This window comes from Rana temporaria, chromosome 10 (genome assembly GCF_905171775.1).
Source record: "Rana temporaria chromosome 10, aRanTem1.1, whole genome shotgun sequence".
NCBI lineage: Eukaryota > Metazoa > Chordata > Amphibia > Anura > Ranidae > Rana > Rana temporaria.
The window spans coordinates 114,879,825-114,898,306 of NC_053498.1; the positions used below are offsets into that span (position 1 = coordinate 114,879,825).

The following is an 18,482-nucleotide window of genomic DNA, read 5'->3' on the forward strand; positions in this document are numbered from 1 at the left end:
TTTCCAACAGATTTACGAATACTTTCCTATGGGAAACGCTGCGAGGCAGTGCCAATGGAGCCGGCCAAAGCTCCCATGGCAGTTTTCCTGCTGGATTCTCGGCTTTCCCCTCAGTTTTTCCGGCAGACTTTTTACCGCCGGGAAAACTGAGCGTGTGTACAGGGCTTAAGTCTTTTTCCTAGATCAAGCCTAATATATAGCTTTAGCCTACTGATATGACTTCCAGTAAGTACAGAACTAGATTAAAATCACCTGTGTAGAATAGCCCTAAAGCAAGGTAAACGCATCAAAATTCGTCAGCAGGAACTGGCACTATTTCAATGTTTGTGTATCCCTCCTTATTCAACAGTTAGACTGGCTAATGGCCAATGGCTGTGGTGCTGATTAATGTATTCTGATTGGTGGGGGGTCTCCGCAGTCAGAATACAATAGCGTAATTCCCACATCCACACCGCTTGTGTGGATGTAGGAATCTGTCAGGTCTTTTCTTTTTTTTTTTCATTCAACCCACTTGTTGACTGAAAGAAAACTGTCCATGTTTACCCAGCTTAAGGCTGCGTTTACACTGTTGCACTGCGACAGCACAAGCATTTGCATGCACAATACTGCAATGTGTAACAAGTGTTCTATTTGTTGATACATCATGGTTCCATTCATTCTTCATAGCACACCAATACATATTGACATTGCAACACACCACAAAGTATTCTAGGGCACTATTGTTTGTGCTCCATTTTAGTAGGTTAGGCAGAATGGGCTTCCATGACATGTGTTCACATTGATGCATCACCATAGTCTGAACCCAGCATTATGTATTTGAGATGAGTCAAAAGTACATTTATATTTCAATTTTATGCAATAAATTCCTAATATTTTGATGAGGTTTTCTGAAAAAGTTTTATGAAAACTAATATTTTTATGGTTTCTATTTCAGCAGCCCTAGAAGTTACAATAGTTCCCGAACAAGGAGAAATAGCCCTGGAGGAATCTAAATTCTTCTTATGCCAAGGTACGTTTCTTCAAAATGGATTCAGTCCACAAGATAAGACAGTCATGTACCTGTAAAGAGGAGAGTAAATGCCTACTCATCCTGCTCCCTGTGCCACCAATCACCAGATTGATGAAGAGAAAGCTCAGACTGAAGTCTTCTCAGGTACCCCCAGGAGGGTCAATCTCATTGTCCCTAGCTGTGTGCAGTGGCATCTCTACCGGTCCTGTAATGACAAAGGGTGCTGCTGGAGGAGCCACTGAAATTGACTCACTTTTGCAAGTGTCAGTTCCAGAAGAGGCTTCAATCCTGAGTTTAACAGTGTGGGCAGGTGGAGATATTTATACTCTTTATTACAGGTACAGCTGTAATATAATATACATTTTTTTAATAACTTGAACTTATAATGTATGTATCATGTCTGAGATTCTATCCAGGGAAGGATTGCTATTTTTCTTAAATTTTATTTGGTAATTTTAACCCTCATTCCAGTGGAGAGGTTACAAAATGAAAAAAAAAAAAAAAAACAATGTATGGACATGTTAATCACAAACCTAACCCACCAGCAGCTAGATCTGCCCGTGCAGAGATTGTCAGAAATACTTATTACATTAAATAATTATAGCAGGGGTGTCCAAAATGTTTTCAAAGAGGGCCAGATTTAATGAAGTGAACGTGCCCAACTGCCCAACAGTAATTCTCTTGCCTTTGTGGCTGTGTGTGGTGAAGAGACTAAAGATGAGCTTGGGCGTGTTATTTGGATATACATAGCCTCACCATTGCCATAAATGCAGCCTTACTATTGCCATCAGTGCAGATTGATCCATGCCCATCTGCAGCCTCAGAGGGGACAGGGAGGGGGGCGGAACAAGCACTGACAGATTACATACAGGAGAAACTCATGTTTACTCGGCGGCATGGGTCAAGTCCTGGGGAAAAAAGTGTGGGAACTCCCACCCAAGATCCACTCCCCCCACCAAAAAAAAGATACGCTCATATGCATAATTACTAAACCACATGTTTTTTTTTTTTTTTCGATCCACTGTACCTTAGTAATCCTTTGTTACTGGCCGCTTCCTGTATATGGATTCATCGGGTAATATGCGGGTATTCCGTCACTTCCTCAGTGCCGCAATGTCTCCTGGGAGCTTCTGTCATTGTTCCCGGGAGACATTTCTAAATCCTGCGATAACTTGCAGACCTCCGCAATGTCTCCTGGGAACAATGACAGAAGCTCCTAGGAGACATTGCGGCATCGAGGAAGTGACGGAATACCCGCATACTACCCGATTAATCCATATACAGGAAGCGGCCAGTAACAAAGGATTACTAAGGTTCGCCTGCCCCTGACATTGACTCGAGCTGGGCATCGCCGCTTAGTGAAGGATTGGCTCGGGTGGCTGCTCTTAACTGCTCTAGTCCTGCAAAGGGAACTGTGTTCCCTCTGTGAAAAAAGTGCAGGGACTCCGTTCCCACGCGTTCCCGCAGGACTTTATCCCTGCTCGGTGGCTGCTCGGTGGCCTCTTGTGATAGCCTCCTATGATAGACAGGACAGTCATCCAATGCCAGCCCAGGAGATGGGATGGGACTTCCTATTACATAGGCCACAGAGTAAACCGGAGATTCTCCTGTATGTAATGTGTTGGCACTCATACCGCCCCCTCCCTGTCCCCTCTGAGGCAGCCAGAATTGAACAATCGGCGTATAACATGCACACAGGATTTTCACCCAATTTTCAGGGTGAAAAGGTGCATGTTATATGCTGATAAATACAGTTTATATTGGCGCTCAGGGATTTGTTGGGGGCCACAAAAGATATATATATATATATATATATCCAAATTACCAGTAAGGCCATATTAAACTAGAACAGGGGCAGCAATTGGCCCATGGTCCAGACTTTGGACATGCCTACATTATAGCATTCATATATCAAAGGTGTTTTTTTAAGCTTTACGCTGATTCTCTTTCCTTTTTCAACCCTTGTTTCCAGTTTAGCTTGGCCAAAATGTAACATTCCATTCTGTTGCTATTTTTTGTTTTAACATTGACTTGGGATCGCTGTTCAAAAAATTACAGTTATCCTGTATTCACAATATCAATAAAGCAGCTAACAGTTTTTTTTCCTTTTATCTTTTTCTTGCTCTGTATCTTAGTAACTGGTGAGGCTTCAGAAATCTACTGGGAATCACCTTCTGGAGAAAGACTGAACAACCAACAGCAGATCTCAGTAATAAGAAGTGATGACTATTCATCCACTCTTACTATATACAATGCCAGCATTCAAGATGCTGGGACCTACAAATGTATCGCTACCGGTCCAGAAGGAAGAGGAGAAAGCACTGTTAAACTTCAGATTTATCGTAAGCCCTTCAAATAATTACTCGGACCGATCTGTTAGTTACTATTATAAGGATGAAAATATTTTCACTAATATTTATCATATTATTTTTAGTTTAAAATAATTTATAACCTCCAGAACATATTCTGGTGCATTTCATAGGAGCATATTTACTAATCATTCACTGACTATTCGCTCCTGAGATCTATTTATTTTACTATAAAGTGCATTTACTAACCAGATTCACCCCTTATTTGGCAGGCTGAGTCATTGTATCATCACATCAATAGGAAAACTTACTGTATTTTAAAGCTCAGCTTTACAGTCATAATATGTTTCTATGTAAAGGTTTATATCCTGCTCTTTTTTGTGCATTCACCATTTTCAGAAGGGGAATTGCTGTTTTTTTTTTTTTTTTCAGCATTTCTCCATTGATTACTATGGAGGAGTTGTCCCACTCAATCATTGCCATGTACTTTTACCAGACATTCACTGCTTTTCTCATGCACATATGCCAAGTTTTACACCTTGAATCTGCTGCTGAGAAAGGATATGGCTTCTATAAATGTGATGGTTCAGCACTAGCTAATGGACAGCAAATACAGACAAACCTAGGCAGGTGGATGTACCTAGGTGTGCCTTCTTTATCATTAATAGGTGCATATCATACAATTAGAATATCACCAAAAAGTTAATTTATTTCAGTAATTCAATTCAAAAAGTGAAACTCATATATTTTATATAGATGTGTTACACACAGAGTGATATATTGCAAGCATTTCTTTATTTTAATGTTGATGATTATGACTTACAGCTAGTGAAAATCCCAAATTCAATATCTCAGAAAACTAGAATATTTCATAAGACCAATAAAAATAAAAATACATTTTTTAATACAGAAATGTTGGCTTACTGAAATGTTTGTCCATGTACAGTATAGTATACACTCAATACTTGGTCGGGGCTCATTTTGCATGAATTACTGCATCAATGCAATGTGGCATGGAGGCGATCAGCCTGTGGCACTGCTGAGGTGTTATGGACGCCCAGGTTGCTTTGATAGTGACCTTCAGCTCATCTACCATGTTTAGGTCAGGCTAATTTTCTGTCCAATCAAGCACAGATCATTAAACCAGGTATTGGTACTTTTGGCAGTGTGGGCAGGTGCCAAGTCCTGCTGGAAAATAAAATCACCATCTCCATAAAGCTGGTCATCGGAAGGAAGCATAAAGTGCGCTAGAATTTCCTTTAACCACTTACCCCCCGGACCATATTGCTGCCCAAAGACCAGAGTACTTTTTGCGATTCGGGACTGCGTCGCTTTAACAGACAATTGCGCGGTCGTGCGACGTGGCTCCCAAACAAAATTGGCGTCCTTTTTTTCCCACAAATAGAGATTTCTTTTGGTGGTATTTGATCACCTCTGCGGTTTTTAGTTTTTGCGCTATAAACAAAAATAGAGCGACAATTTTGAAAAAAATGAATATTTTTTACATTTTGCTATAATAAATATCCCCCAAAAATATATAAAAAAATTTTTTTTTCCTCAGTTTAGGCCGATACGTTTTCTTCTACATATTTTTCGTAAAAAAAAATTGCAATAAGCGTTTATTGATTGGTTTTTGCGCAAAAGTTATAGCGTTTACAAAATAGGGGGTATTTTTATGTCATTTTTATTATATTTTTTTTACTAGTAATGGCGGCGATCAGCGATTTTTTTTTTCGGTACTGCGACATTATGGCGGACACTTCGGACACTTTTGACACATTTTTGGGACCATTGGCATTTTTATAGCGATCAGTGCTATAAAAATGCATTGGATTACTATAAAAATGCCACTGGCAGTGAAGGGGTTAACACTAGGGGGCGGGGAAGGGGTTAAGTATGCCTGGGTGTGTTCTTACTGTGGGGGGGGTGGTCTCACTAGGGGAAACACTGATCCTCCGTTCATACATTGTATGAACCGAAGATCAGCATTTCCCCTGCTGACAGGACCGGGAGCTGTGTGTTTACACACACAGCTCCCGGTCCCCGCTCTGTACCGAGCGATCGCGTGTGCCCGGCGGCGATCGCGCCCGCCGGGCACACGCACGGGAGTCGGAGGCGAGCGGGGGGCGCGCGCGTGCCTCCGGCGGCGCGCGCGCCCCTAGTGGCGGCTGGGAGAGAGGACGTCATACTACGTGCTCTCGCCCAGCCGAGCCAACTTGTCGACGTATAACGGCGGTGGCCGGTCGGCAAGTGGTTAATGCCTTGTACACACGTTTGGGATTTCCGATGGAAAAAGTCAGACGGAATTTTTTCATCGGATATTCCGACCGTGTGTGTGCCCCATCGGACTTTTTTACGTTGGAATTTAGAAAGAGAACATGTTCGTCTGTAGGGAACTCCGACGGAGAAAAAAACATGCATGCTCAGAATCAAGTTGGCGCATGAACTTAATTTTTCTTGTCTCGTCGTAGTGTTGTACGTCACTGCATTCTTGACGGTCGGAATTTGGTGTGACAGTGTGTATGCAAGACAGCTTGAACGAAATTCCGTCGGAAATATCAGTCAGAGTTTATCCCAACGGAAAATCAGATTGTGTGTACAAGGCATTAGAGGGCTGAGCTGACTTTGGACTTGATAAAACACAGTGGACCAACACCATAAGATGAGGTGGCTCCTCAAATCAATACTGACTGTGGAAACCTCACACTTGACATCATGCAACTTGGATTCTGTGTCTCTCCAGACTGTGAGACCTTGATTTCCAAATGAAATGCAAGTTTGTGATGATTTGGGGAACCATGTCATCTGCCATGTCGGTCGACTGCGTTTTATTAAGTCCAAAGTCAGCATAGCCCTCTACCAGGGAATTATAGAGCACTTCATGCTTCCCTCTGCTGACCAGCTTTATGGAGATGCTAATTTTATTTTCCAGCAGGACTTGGCACCTGCCCACACTACCTGGTTTTATAATCATGATATCACTGTGCTTGATGGGCCCGACAATTTGCCTGAACTAAACCCCATAGAGGATCTGTGTGGTATTGTCAAGAGGCAGATGAGAGACACCAGACCCAACAATGCATATAAGCTGAAAAACACTATCAAAGCAGCCTGGGCTTCCATAACACCCCAGCAGTACTACAGGCTGATCTCCTCTATGTCACGTCACAATGATGCAGTAATTCATGCAAAAGGAGCCCGAACCAAGTATTGAGTGTATACTATACTGTACATGGACAAACCTTTCAGTAAGCCAACATTTCTGTATAAAAATTATTATTATTATTATTGTTATTATTATTATTATTATTATTATTATTATTATTATTATTATTAATATTTGAATTGGTCTTCTGTAATATTAACATTTTCTGAGATACAGAGTTAGGGGTTTTCACTAGCTGCCTTAATTAATTAATTAAAATAAAGAAATGCTTGAAATATATCACTCTGTGTGTAACACATCAAATTAAAGCGGAGGTTCACCCTAAAATCAACTTTCTGTCACTAGATCCAGCATACTGCTGACATCTGCAGTATGCTGGATTTTTTTTTTGTACTTATCGTTTTAGCCATATTTCTTCTCGGGCTCCGAGCAGGGAATCCTTCGGGGAGTAGGCGTTCCTAAATCAAGCGCAGTTGATTGACGGGCTTGGATAGTGCGTCACGCCATCCGGAAATAGCCGACGTGACTCTCGGCTGCTTACGGCGCCTGCCGTGTAGAGCTGACTGCGCAGGCGCCGTAAATTGCAGAGAGTCACGTCGGCTATTTTCGGAAGGTGTGACGCGCTATCCAAGCCCATCAATCAACTGCGCTTTATTTAGGAACGCCTATACCCGGAAGGATACGCCGCTCGGTGCAGGAGAAGAAATACGGCTAAAATGATAAGTACAAAAAAAAAAAAATCCAGCATACTGCAGATGTCAGCAGTATGCTGGATCTAGTGACAGAAAGTTGATTTTTGGGTGAACCCCCGCTTTAAGAAATATAAGTTTAACTTTTTGAATTGAATTACTGAAATAAATGAACTTTTTGATAGTATTCAAATTTTATGAGATGTACCTGTATTCTCTAAATATTATCTAAAATGCCATTTTAATAAAACTTAAAAAAATAGCAATTTCTCCAGGCCCACCAAGACAAAGAATCCACCTAAAGACTTACAAGTAATGGATCTTTAACTGTGAGGTTGAGAATGAGAGCATACAGTATATTAATTCTTGTTGTCCATGAAGCCAGACATTCTCAGTTTTAAAGAGAAGCATTATCGTTTAGTTTATTGTGATCTTAAATAAGTTTGTTAAAATACGATATCTACACACTATACGATTGGCATTTGGGTTCATTGATATTGCTAAGTGTGTGGCGGTACTCTCTTCTCTCTCTTTCCCTCTCTTTCTGCATAAAACATATTTATGTAACTCAACCTGTATATATATGTATCAAAAGTTTCTGATGCTTCAAAATCTTATGTCTCTGATGTTTCAAAACCATTGTTGCTTTTATGAAGGTCGCAGTGCCACACTAGAATCATCTTTGCCCCTGGCCCACTCATGTCTTAAATGTATTCTGATTGTCTGCCACTCATTCACTGTATACCAAAGGTCAACAACAACTGCATAGCCATGTCAATAGACTAGTGTAATTAAATACATATTGCATCTTGGCAAATTACATGATTGACAAGAACTAGTGAACTGTAATTACCTTTTGAACTGTTTAGCTGATTGCTGTATGATGATTGTATTCTTAGCTGGAGTACAGAAATACCAAAATGGAAATATAGCAGACAAGTAAAAATGTTACAGCCTTTAAGGTAAATGTCACAGTAACACAAAACATACATATTGATTTAGCACTACCCCCACAGGAGCTGTTAATTAGGATAGGTCCTCTGTTCCTTGTATCAACCTTTTCAAAACCCCTCACCCCACTAGGTTGAGTGTACACACTAGGTTGAGTGTACAAATATATAATATCACAGGAAATCACTGAAATTAGTAATACTTAGTGCCTAGTAGTAGTTCTATATCAAATAAAATAGGCATCAAGCCAGGTAGTAAAGGAAAACGTAATATATTGCCACCCATTATGGCTGGTAACTAGGCAAGAATAAAGTGGATTAACAATAGTAATAACACAATTTAGCATACAAAGTGATTAACAATAAGGACTAGGCATAAGATAACATTTGATGTCAAGATCAGCATTAACAGTAGCAGGGTCATCTCAAGTACAGAAGTTAGTAGTAATAAAGTTTAATCTACTGACAGCTGGGACTAAACTGCCAGAGCGCATTTGTGGCAGCAATGCTAGTCCTAGATTGACTGGTTATGCACTGTCCAAAAGAAAATGAGGATTGTATCAGAGTGGGCAGGGGAACAAAGGGGCCTTGCAGAATAATTATTACGTGAAGAGCAGTCCTTTGAGATGTTCTCCTGTCAGCTATCGTTGGGGTCCTTTAAGAGTGTTGGGACACTTAATGACAGTACCAGTTAACCTGCATGCAGTATAGGTATGATACAGTCTCAACACAGGTGCAATGTAAATGTGGCTCAGATGTGGTAAAGGTTTTATATAATGTGGTAAAGGGTTGGTATAGATGCAGTCTAAGTTTGGAATAAGTGTGTTATAGAGTGCAGTATGGGTGCAATATGGATTGGGTACACTTGGTGTCCTGCTCTCCATGGTTCAGTCCCTACTAGCAGTATCAGCAATGGGCAGATAGCCCTTTTACTAGTCATTAGGATGCTGTGGTGACTTCTCACTGTAGAAGAGGGATCCCCGAATGCCTCTGGTCATCTGTGGTGTGAAGCAGAGGGTGAGTTTATGCTTCATTCTTCCTGTGGCAGCTGTGTAGGTGCTGTGATGTGGGCTGTGATGTCGGCTGTGCTGTGCTGCCCCTGGGTGTCCTCACTCCCAAATTCAGGCTCAGATCTCTGCTGCTATGGTCTTCGGCTGGCAGGCACATTTTCAGACAGAGGTGCTCCCTCTAAATCCCTCAGTGCCAGAAGGAAGAACTTTCCTGGGCAGTTTATTAAAAATAATTTCTCCACTCCTCATACTACACAAAGCATATTGGGATTTATAGTGTAAGGAGACTATTTGTCCCGTTATATGACTGCCTTCCCAAGCTACAACTCCCATGGTTCTCAGTGCTCTGCATAGAAGTTGGTAGGCCTACTTGGCTTTAGCTCTCCCCCTGCTGGCTGGAGGAGAATGGTGCAGCCTAACATTAGTATCTCAGTAGAGGGAGAGAAGAAAATAAAAACAATGTCTTCTTCTCCATATTTCTGTAGCCCAGCACCTGGCTACACTGAAAATGCAATGCAGCCAGATTGGTGACCTCACTTTTCTCAACTCCAGTTAAGCAATTAAGCCCTCCAAGTGTGATTGGACAGTGAAGGAAAAGCAGCAGATTTAATTATTCTATCCCTCGGTTCAATCAATATGACCCTTGCATGAAGCAGATGCTATTTAGATCAACATGTTGACCCCTCCCATCCAGTTTGAGTACTGCTGTAGTATAAGGGGTTAATACCAAGCCAAAATTAGGTGCTTACACTATCTGCATTTAAAAATAAATTCCATGGTTTGCAATAATTTATAGCTGCACTTATATATGCCTGGAGTTCAGCTTTAATAAACGTTAGTGCATCAAGAGTGATAGCTTCCCTCTAAAACAAAATTTGGTCATATTTTTTTATTACAAGCCTCATTATTCTTAGTTAAAACTTCTGCGCTGATCTTTTACACGATCTGTATTTTTTACAGAGAAATTGACATTCAAGAATGCACCCACCCCGCAAGAGTTTAATGAAGGAACAGATGCTGTTATCATTTGTGATGTATCAAGTTCTATGCCATCCATTATCATCTGGAAACACAAAAGCAGAGATGTAGCTTTTAAAAAAGATGGTGAGTAAGGCTTTTTGTATATGGTGGATTGATCTGTAGCACGTATGTGACTAATATGATGTGTTACGCTGCATCTGCTAGGTCCAGCAAAGATGAGGTTCACATGAATACTCACCAGTAACTCTTGCGGATGCTGGGGAAACAATATAATAATGTAGTGTGTTTACACCTACAAAAATCAATGTTATAGAGAGGAGAGTGTAGGACTTATGTACAGCTTAGAACTGATGAGCAGGGACTATATCTGAACTCCTGCCTGGATATAATTTTAGAAGGAATCACTGTTCTGCTATATAATGTACTGTATGCAGTATATATATCCTATTGAGTAATTTGTATTTTTTAACTGAAAAATACACTGGAGTTCAATGATGGAAAAAAAAACATCCAAGAGGTGCTGGAACGTTGATATGATTTAACCACTTGAAGACTTATGCCACGTACACACGATCGGACATTCCGATATCAAAACCGTGGATTTTTTTTCTGACTTGTCTTGCATACACAGGGTCACACAAATGTTGTCGGAAATTGCGAATGTCAAGATTGCGGTGACGTACAACACTACGATGAGTCGAGAAGAATAAAGTTCAATGATTCCAAGCATGCGTCAAATTGATTCCGAGCATGCATAGAATTTTTGTGCTTTGAATTGTGTACACACGGTCGGAATTTTCGACAACAACTTTTGTTGTCGGAAAATTTGAGAACCAGCTCTCAAATTTTTGTTGTCAGAAATTCTGACAGCAAATGTCCAATGGAGCATACACACAGTCGGATTTCCGGACAACAAGCTCACATCGAACATTTGTTGTCGGAAATTCCGACTGTTTTATGGCACGCTTTGTTTAAAATTTTAAATCAGCATTCTTTTGCTAGAAAACTATTTATAACCCCCAAACATTTTATATATATATATATATATATATATATATATATATATATATATAAAGCAGAGATCCTAGAGAATAAAATGGCAATTGTTGCAATTTTTTATGTCGCATGCTATTTGCGCAGCGTTTTTTTAAACTAAATCTTTTGAGGAAAAAACACAATATATACCCCAATTTATTTGTATAATTTGAAAAATGATGTTATGCTGAGTATATAGATACCTAACATGTCACGCTTTAAAATTGCGCACGCACATGCGTCAGACTATGTGCGACAAACTTAAAAATCTCCATAGGCGACACTTTAAGCACCAGGTTACCTGTTTAGAGTTACAAAGGAGGTCTAGTGCTAGAATGAATTCTCTCGCTCTAATGTTTGCAGCAATACCTCACATGTGTGGTGCGAACACCATTGACCATGACAAATCTTCTTTATGGAGAGATCTAAGGTCATCAAGACCCCAAATCTCTCCTTTACCTTTAAAACGAAAAGTTTAAAAAATTATTATTTTGCTTTAAAAAATAAAAATGTTTACTTTCACCCTGGATCGGAAGTGATGTCTTGACATCGCTTCAGTTCTCCAAGGCAATAGAGGCAATCAGAGAAGATCTAGTCTCTCACTGCCTGTGTGATCACCCGGCTGCACTGTCAGATAGATTCTCGAGTGAGCTGGCAGAAACGGTAAGCCAGAGAAACACCGGCGAGCATCAGTAGGGGGGAAGTCCCCTCCCGCCATTTCTGAAAGCGATGCAATGGCTAATGAGCTGCTCACATCTCTTTTTAATGAAAAGGCCAGATGCCGGCTAAAAAAAACAAACGGGTTTATGGTTGATAGCTTCAGCCATAGCCCCAGTAAACCATTGCAACATATATATCCGTATTGCGGTCGGCAAGTGGTTAATACAAAATAGTGAGAGTGATAAAAACTCACAGGCTGAGGTTAGGCTGCTCACAACAGTCAGGGCTACCCTCCAGTGGGGTCAGAAAAGCTCCCCCTTCATCAGGGCTACAACAAAACACAATATGATATAAATGTAAACATAACTGGCATAATTATAAGTCTAACAATCATTGAAAATCATGGGTAACATACATATATTGTATATATGTATGTGTGTACATATTGTGTGCATAGATAAGTACATACATACAGTAACATGTACACAGTAAATACTCATGAAATAAAACAATTAAGGATGAAATGGAATTCAGCATTATTATACAGATGTCTAAAAAATAGGACTTCCAAGTTAAAAAAGCTATTTAAAATCACATATCTTATAAATAGTGCAACAAAACCCTTGGGCCCCTTTCACACGGGCTATCCGATCAGGTCTGTCTGTAATTTCTTCAACCGGACCTGATCAGACCCTCCAGTCTCCCCTATGGACCTGCAGATGTCAGTGGTGACATGTCCTCTGACACCCGCCGCCATGCGATCCAATTCTGCCTGCAAAATCCAGACGAATGGTGGTCCTATTTTCCATCCATCTGGCGGATCGGATAGGACTGGATGAAAGTGGAAAGGCAGTCAGTTTTACACCTATTTTCCAAAAAAGGAGAACGAGCGGGACATCGGAGTGGACAGGACCTGCCATCCGCCTACTCAGTGGGGACCAGCAGAGCGATCCTCCACTAAGCAAGTGGAAACCATTACGCAGAAGCGCCCGTGTAAAAGGGGCCGTGGACTTAGTTGGATACACAATGGGCAAAGCAGCAGAAGAACTTTTAATGACAAACTGGGTACAACCTCTAACAGAGTTTGTATTGATATAACAACACACAAAAACTCTGCTTTCACAAAAGGGAGATGGTCCTGGTATGCTTGACAAAATTTCAGTAAAATTAGGCTTCTTTATTCCTGTTTGTCTTGCTGACCGTAAGATTTATTGGGAGGATGCACGGACATGCACACTTTATGCGAAACGCGTTAAGGTTTCTTCTTTGATGTTTGTTTATTTGTGCATGGGTGTACGTCATCACAATTAATCTTATGGGAATTAAGAGTTTTTTTTACTAAAGTTTTGATTAATGTCTGTTTCTACATGACCAGTAATACCCATCCACCTATTATGAGGACAGTAATGTGAGGGGAAAGAAGGGTCAGCAAAGCTTTCTTTCAGCTGCTATCCTTATTGATCTTAACAATCCATCTCACTGTCTTATCCTCTGCACTTGGCACACGTGTTGCTCACTGTGTTCACCACTCCAACAGTTCGATTTGTTATGCTGTCCAACAATTACCTGCAAATTCGGGACATTAAAAAGACAGATGAAGGAACTTATCGATGTGAAGGACGGATCCTAGCACGTGGAGAGATCAACTTCAAGGATATCCAAGTCGTAGTGAATGGTGAGGTTATACTAGTAATTCTTCATTGCAGCTTCTTCCTGTTCATTGCTTGATTAATAAATGTAAAATATATAAGTGTACAGGATATCCTTTATATCAAATAATTTAGATATGTAGGATCAAAAATAGGCAGAGTAAATAAATTGGGCATTTTTTGTAGAAATGAACAAATGAAAAAATAAATAATGTTCCAGTGTTAACATGTTCTAAACCAAAGATCACTCTAGTTTAAAAAAAAACGTGTTGCAGTGTATGGATTGTAATTTTGGAATATGGGAACTGCCCTATTTCTCGCTACATACTGTAGGTCTGCTTCCTGTTTTACACAATGGTTGTGCTTTACTGATCCTTCCCAAAATGCTACTCATTAAAAGCAATTTCCTCCCCGTCAGGCAGATACAGTATAAAAAAGGAGTGTTAGCTCACTCTAGTGGAGAATACACAATATACAGATTCTTTTCACTAGATTATGCATTTATTACATTACATTGATTTTAATACATAAATAAAAATCTGTGTGAACAAGTATATAAGAATTAAAAAATAATTAAAAAATAACATAAAACATTCTCCAATAATGATTATTTGCTTATCGAAAATCATATATGTTACTGTTTTAAACAAAACATTCATATACTATATATATATATATATATATATATATATATATATATATATATATATATATATATATATATATATATATATATATATATATATAATATAAAAATAAAGTATGCCTCTTTATTTTTCCTCTTGTTCAGTATTAGAAAGCATGTTAAAAAATAAATGAAGCTAATAGACTCACCTTTCCTCTGAGAAATATGGAGGTGGCCATTGCTGACTCCACATTTGCACATGTGCTTTGTCTCTGGCTTCAGTAGTTTGAGCCACTGACCCACAACAAGTACTGGTATGTGGTTAAGGAGTTCTCACTTTCTTGATTTGCATTTTTGTTCCAGGTTCGTTACTCAGGTATTAAATAAAGTAGGTCAGCAAAACAGCTTGGCAATTAAAATGTTCATAAGGAGGTCAACAGTGGCAGTTCTTATATTTTTCTAAGGAAAGCTGCAATTTAAGCTATTCTTTCTTCCACTGAATTTCTGCCTGCAGGTTATAAGCTAGCCTCATAAGCTAGGGATATATGAATGCTGCGTTTGACATAACGTTTAGCATACACAGCTCAGCGCCTGATGCATTTATCTGCAGATAACAGAAAAAGTAAAAAAATAAAAAATTAATATAAAAATTAACTGATAGGACCCTTGATGGTAAATGTTTATGGATGAGGAAGAATATCTAAAAATTATTATTTCTGCAAAGAAGCTTGTTTCGCAAGTGACCCTATTTTTTAAGCTTGATCAGTTCCATCCTTTTTTATTTTTATTTTAAATCTGTTAGTGTTGCTCCAGAACTAGACAAAAGAAAACCATTCTAAGACAGCTGTCAATTTATTCCAACAGTGCAGATAGAAAAACAAAGTTCCTTCTTGTCTCTTCAACAGCAGTTGTGTTATTTTTCCATCAGAACATGACTGCCAAGAAGCTTACTGGAACTGGCATCTCCAGATATAATAATTAGATTTATCAATTATCCAACTTATAAATTATTTTAATTATAGGTTTCTAGTAAGAAAATATTAAATCCACATTTAAAAAATTAACTTCACTTTATTGAAAAAAAAAGTAACACGTGGTATATAATCGCTACATAAGCATTTTGTAACCTAGGGGAACATTTATAAAGAAGTACATTTGTCATTCACCAGACATTCACTGCAAGTAAAGTTTCCAGGTGATTTAAATGACTGTAGCTAATTCACCACCCGTGAGAGTTGGTGAAAGTTACATTCACTGCTATATAATTGTGCGCCTAAAACATAAAATTTAGTTCTAAAACTGTAAAAGTATTGCTTCCAACACAATTCCCCCCCAAAATGTAATTTCCAAACAATGTGATTGGGTAACTGCTGTTTCCATTAGTTTTTTTTTCTTTATTTTTTTTTTTATTACAGCACTGGAAGAACATACCACTAAATACTCAAATTTCTTCAGAATAATAACATTTATTTTTGATATTTTTTGCTACAGTTCCTCCTACAGTGGAAGCCAAACAACTGACAATAAACGCCACAGCCAACTTGGGAGAGTCTGTTACTTTGGGCTGTTTAGCTGATGGCTTTCCTGAGCCTGAAATAAGCTGGACAAAGTAAGTGATACGTTTTATTCACATTTATATTAATCTCTTTAAATTGCTACAGTCAAACAGGTAAATACAAACGATGGAGCCCCATTCATCAAAATGAGAAGTGACCTTCAGAAAGCTCGCTAACGGTTCTCTCTGAGTGATACTATTTTCTGTATGTAAGCCCTCCTGCTCATTTACCTGGGATGGATTCTTAACTTGCAGACACTTCATCCCCATTGCTTAATTCGTATTTATGAAAGGCACATTGATCTATGAAGAGGAATTTTAATAACAGGCCCAGTAGATTGAAACTACTCAGCTTAATATGTACAGTATAATCCTAGAAGGCTGAAAACGTGGATTTATTTGGAGAAAACTTTGTTGAAATCGGAGTATCTAACTGAAGAATTGTCTTTTGGTGGTTGAACAGAAGCTATGATTGAGCAATGTGGGAGTTATGGTGACGTATGGTGACGTTCCATCCATTGGTTTGTTGCTACAGCACCCATAGAGGTTGTGACACTGTAAGGAGTGCGCCTAATTTTTTTTGTTTTCTTCAACTGAAGAATGACTCAAGAATGCTTTACTTTTCCAGACAGACCTCTTGCAAGAAGTTACCAGGGCCAACTAGTAGAAAGAAATTTTTGTTGCCACTGGATGATGACATTATAATAATGTATACTGTAAAAGACACGGCTTTAAGAATGGGATCTTAGGGATTTATTGCAAATTCTGGAGTAATGTAGTGACTACTGAAATCCATCATGTACAAAAAAAGATCTATGGAAGCTCTCAGTACCAGGATCAACACTTGCATCCCATTCATTCCAGGTGTTTAGAACTTGTACTACTTACCGAATGGCTAAATGCTGGTGCTTGAACATACCAGAAGAATTAAATCGACTTTTAAACTCACACTGTTTTACCATTGCTTAGATGATAAATCATCAAAATTAGTGTCAACTTTGTAAATGTAAATTTTTGGTAATAGAATTAAAAGCATCTCATTCATTTCTTAAGTATAAATGGTGCAACGTTATTTATTTGTGTGCTGCAGGAAAGGAGAACTGATAGAAGAAGTTGGTGATAAATACACCTTCAATGAAGACATGTCAGAGATGACTATTCATCGTGTGGAAAAAGATGATGAAGCTGAGTATATCTGTATTGCTGAAAATAAAGCTGGTGACAATGAAGCTACCGTTCTCCTGAAAGTCTATGGTGAGAGCACACAATGGTAGACTAACCTACAATTTCCAGTCTGGTTTAAAACCAAAAAAATTCTAATAGTTGTAATTGGACACAAAAATATAGTTTTATTGGTACTTGTACTGACCTCTGTGAACAATAGAGATCATGTGTAGTTTCCAAGTTTACAGGAATAGCATGAGTTGCAGTTGAATGGGGTACATCAGTCCAGGTTCCTCCTGCTTGTTATATGTGAATCCATTCACTAAAATCTCATGTTTTAATACAATTTCAATAGTAATTTTCAATATTTTTTAAAACAGCAACTTATATGAAATAATACCTGGTGATCCAGTTATGAAGATGTTTGTTCAGACACTTCCTGTTATAGGGTGGCAACATTTTGTCTCCCAGTTGTGCTCTTACATTGTCAGTCTGCTGAACAAGCTTCTGATGAAGACCACAATAGCCATTCCAATACACATTACACTGGCAGGGTCCACTTTTGTCATCATATGGAAACCTGCCTCAAGAAATAACATATGGTCATCACTGGAGTCCAAACAACTTGACAGTAAGTAACTCTAAAGAGTCAGCAAAAGGTTAGCAGCACTGAAATTAAAAAATGTGAGCACAATATTAAATGAGAAAAATTCTTAGTAATTGCTTATAAGGGTTGATGTACTAAAGGCAAATAAGCTGTTCACTTTGCAAAAGCATTTTACCTTAGCTTAATGAATGTAGGGGATCTGTGCAGGCTTTTGTCATCCAATCATGTGCAAGCAAAAGTACTAGGGCTGGGGAAATTAACGATTAATTCCTTGATTAATATTAAATTTTTTGGATCGATCAAAATTCTTTTGATCGATCAAAATTCTTGACGTCACCGGACAGCCTGGACAGTGAGACTTACCCTGCTGGATGCGAGCAAACTGCACCCATTGAATTGAGGTACCTTTGCATCTGTGGAGCAGGAGGATGCATCAGGCTCCATCAGAGGAAGGGGGCAAAAATAACCATTGTTTTCCTGTCCTAAGCAGTTTTGTGCAGACAATTCTTTGTGTATCGGCAACATCTGTTCCGTGCGAAAGACTGTCCAGTTCTTCAGGGTATATTGTCAATAAAATGTGATCATGTCTGCTTCCAGAAAATGTAAACACTCTGGTATGTCTGCGTGACTGGCTAAAGTGATGCCTACTTGCCTACTATAAAGTGACTGACAGTCAATATGCTAGATACATTTTATAATTAAAGTTAAACTAACTTTCTACGTTTTTCTTAGAGTTTAATAAGAAAAAATTACTTACGTCAGTGCTACAGTTTGAATTTAAAAAGTATTTGTGTGAACTGTGAAGTTAAGTCATGGATTGTGGAAACTAACTAGTGTCTGTTGATTGTATATAGTGTATACCACATTTACCACTGACTAATGCAGAGTTGCAATGCAAGCAGATTAGCTAAAAGTAGTTGGATCTGCATGTGCGTTATAATTAATCTAAATTAGTCGATTAATCGATTAAAAAAAATGATTAATCGAGCACATTTTAATCAGTAACAGCCCTAAAAAGTACAGTTTTTTTTTCTTGCACATGATTGGTCTTTGCAAAATACATTTTTACCACT

The 18,482-nt window shown here is 38.8% G+C and overlaps 1 protein-coding gene across 9 annotated transcripts in view; it reads left to right on the forward strand.

The window, feature by feature from the left end:
- The window catches only part of NCAM1 (neural cell adhesion molecule 1), a 392,974-nt gene that overhangs the window by 253,876 nt on the left and 120,616 nt on the right, over positions 1-18,482 (forward strand). For 8 of the 9 annotated variants that reach the window (XM_040326003.1, XM_040326005.1, XM_040326006.1 and 5 more), the window contains exons 2-7: positions 935-1,009; positions 3,145-3,351; positions 10,094-10,237; positions 13,347-13,484; positions 15,575-15,692; positions 16,729-16,892. In XM_040326003.1, the coding sequence (XP_040181937.1) occupies positions 935-1,009; positions 3,145-3,351; positions 10,094-10,237; positions 13,347-13,484; positions 15,575-15,692; positions 16,729-16,892 (846 nt within the window). The remainder of the gene's footprint in view (positions 1-934; positions 1,010-3,144; positions 3,352-10,093; positions 10,238-13,346; positions 13,485-15,574; positions 15,693-16,728; positions 16,893-18,482) is intronic. The other variant, XM_040326004.1, reaches the window with a different exon arrangement.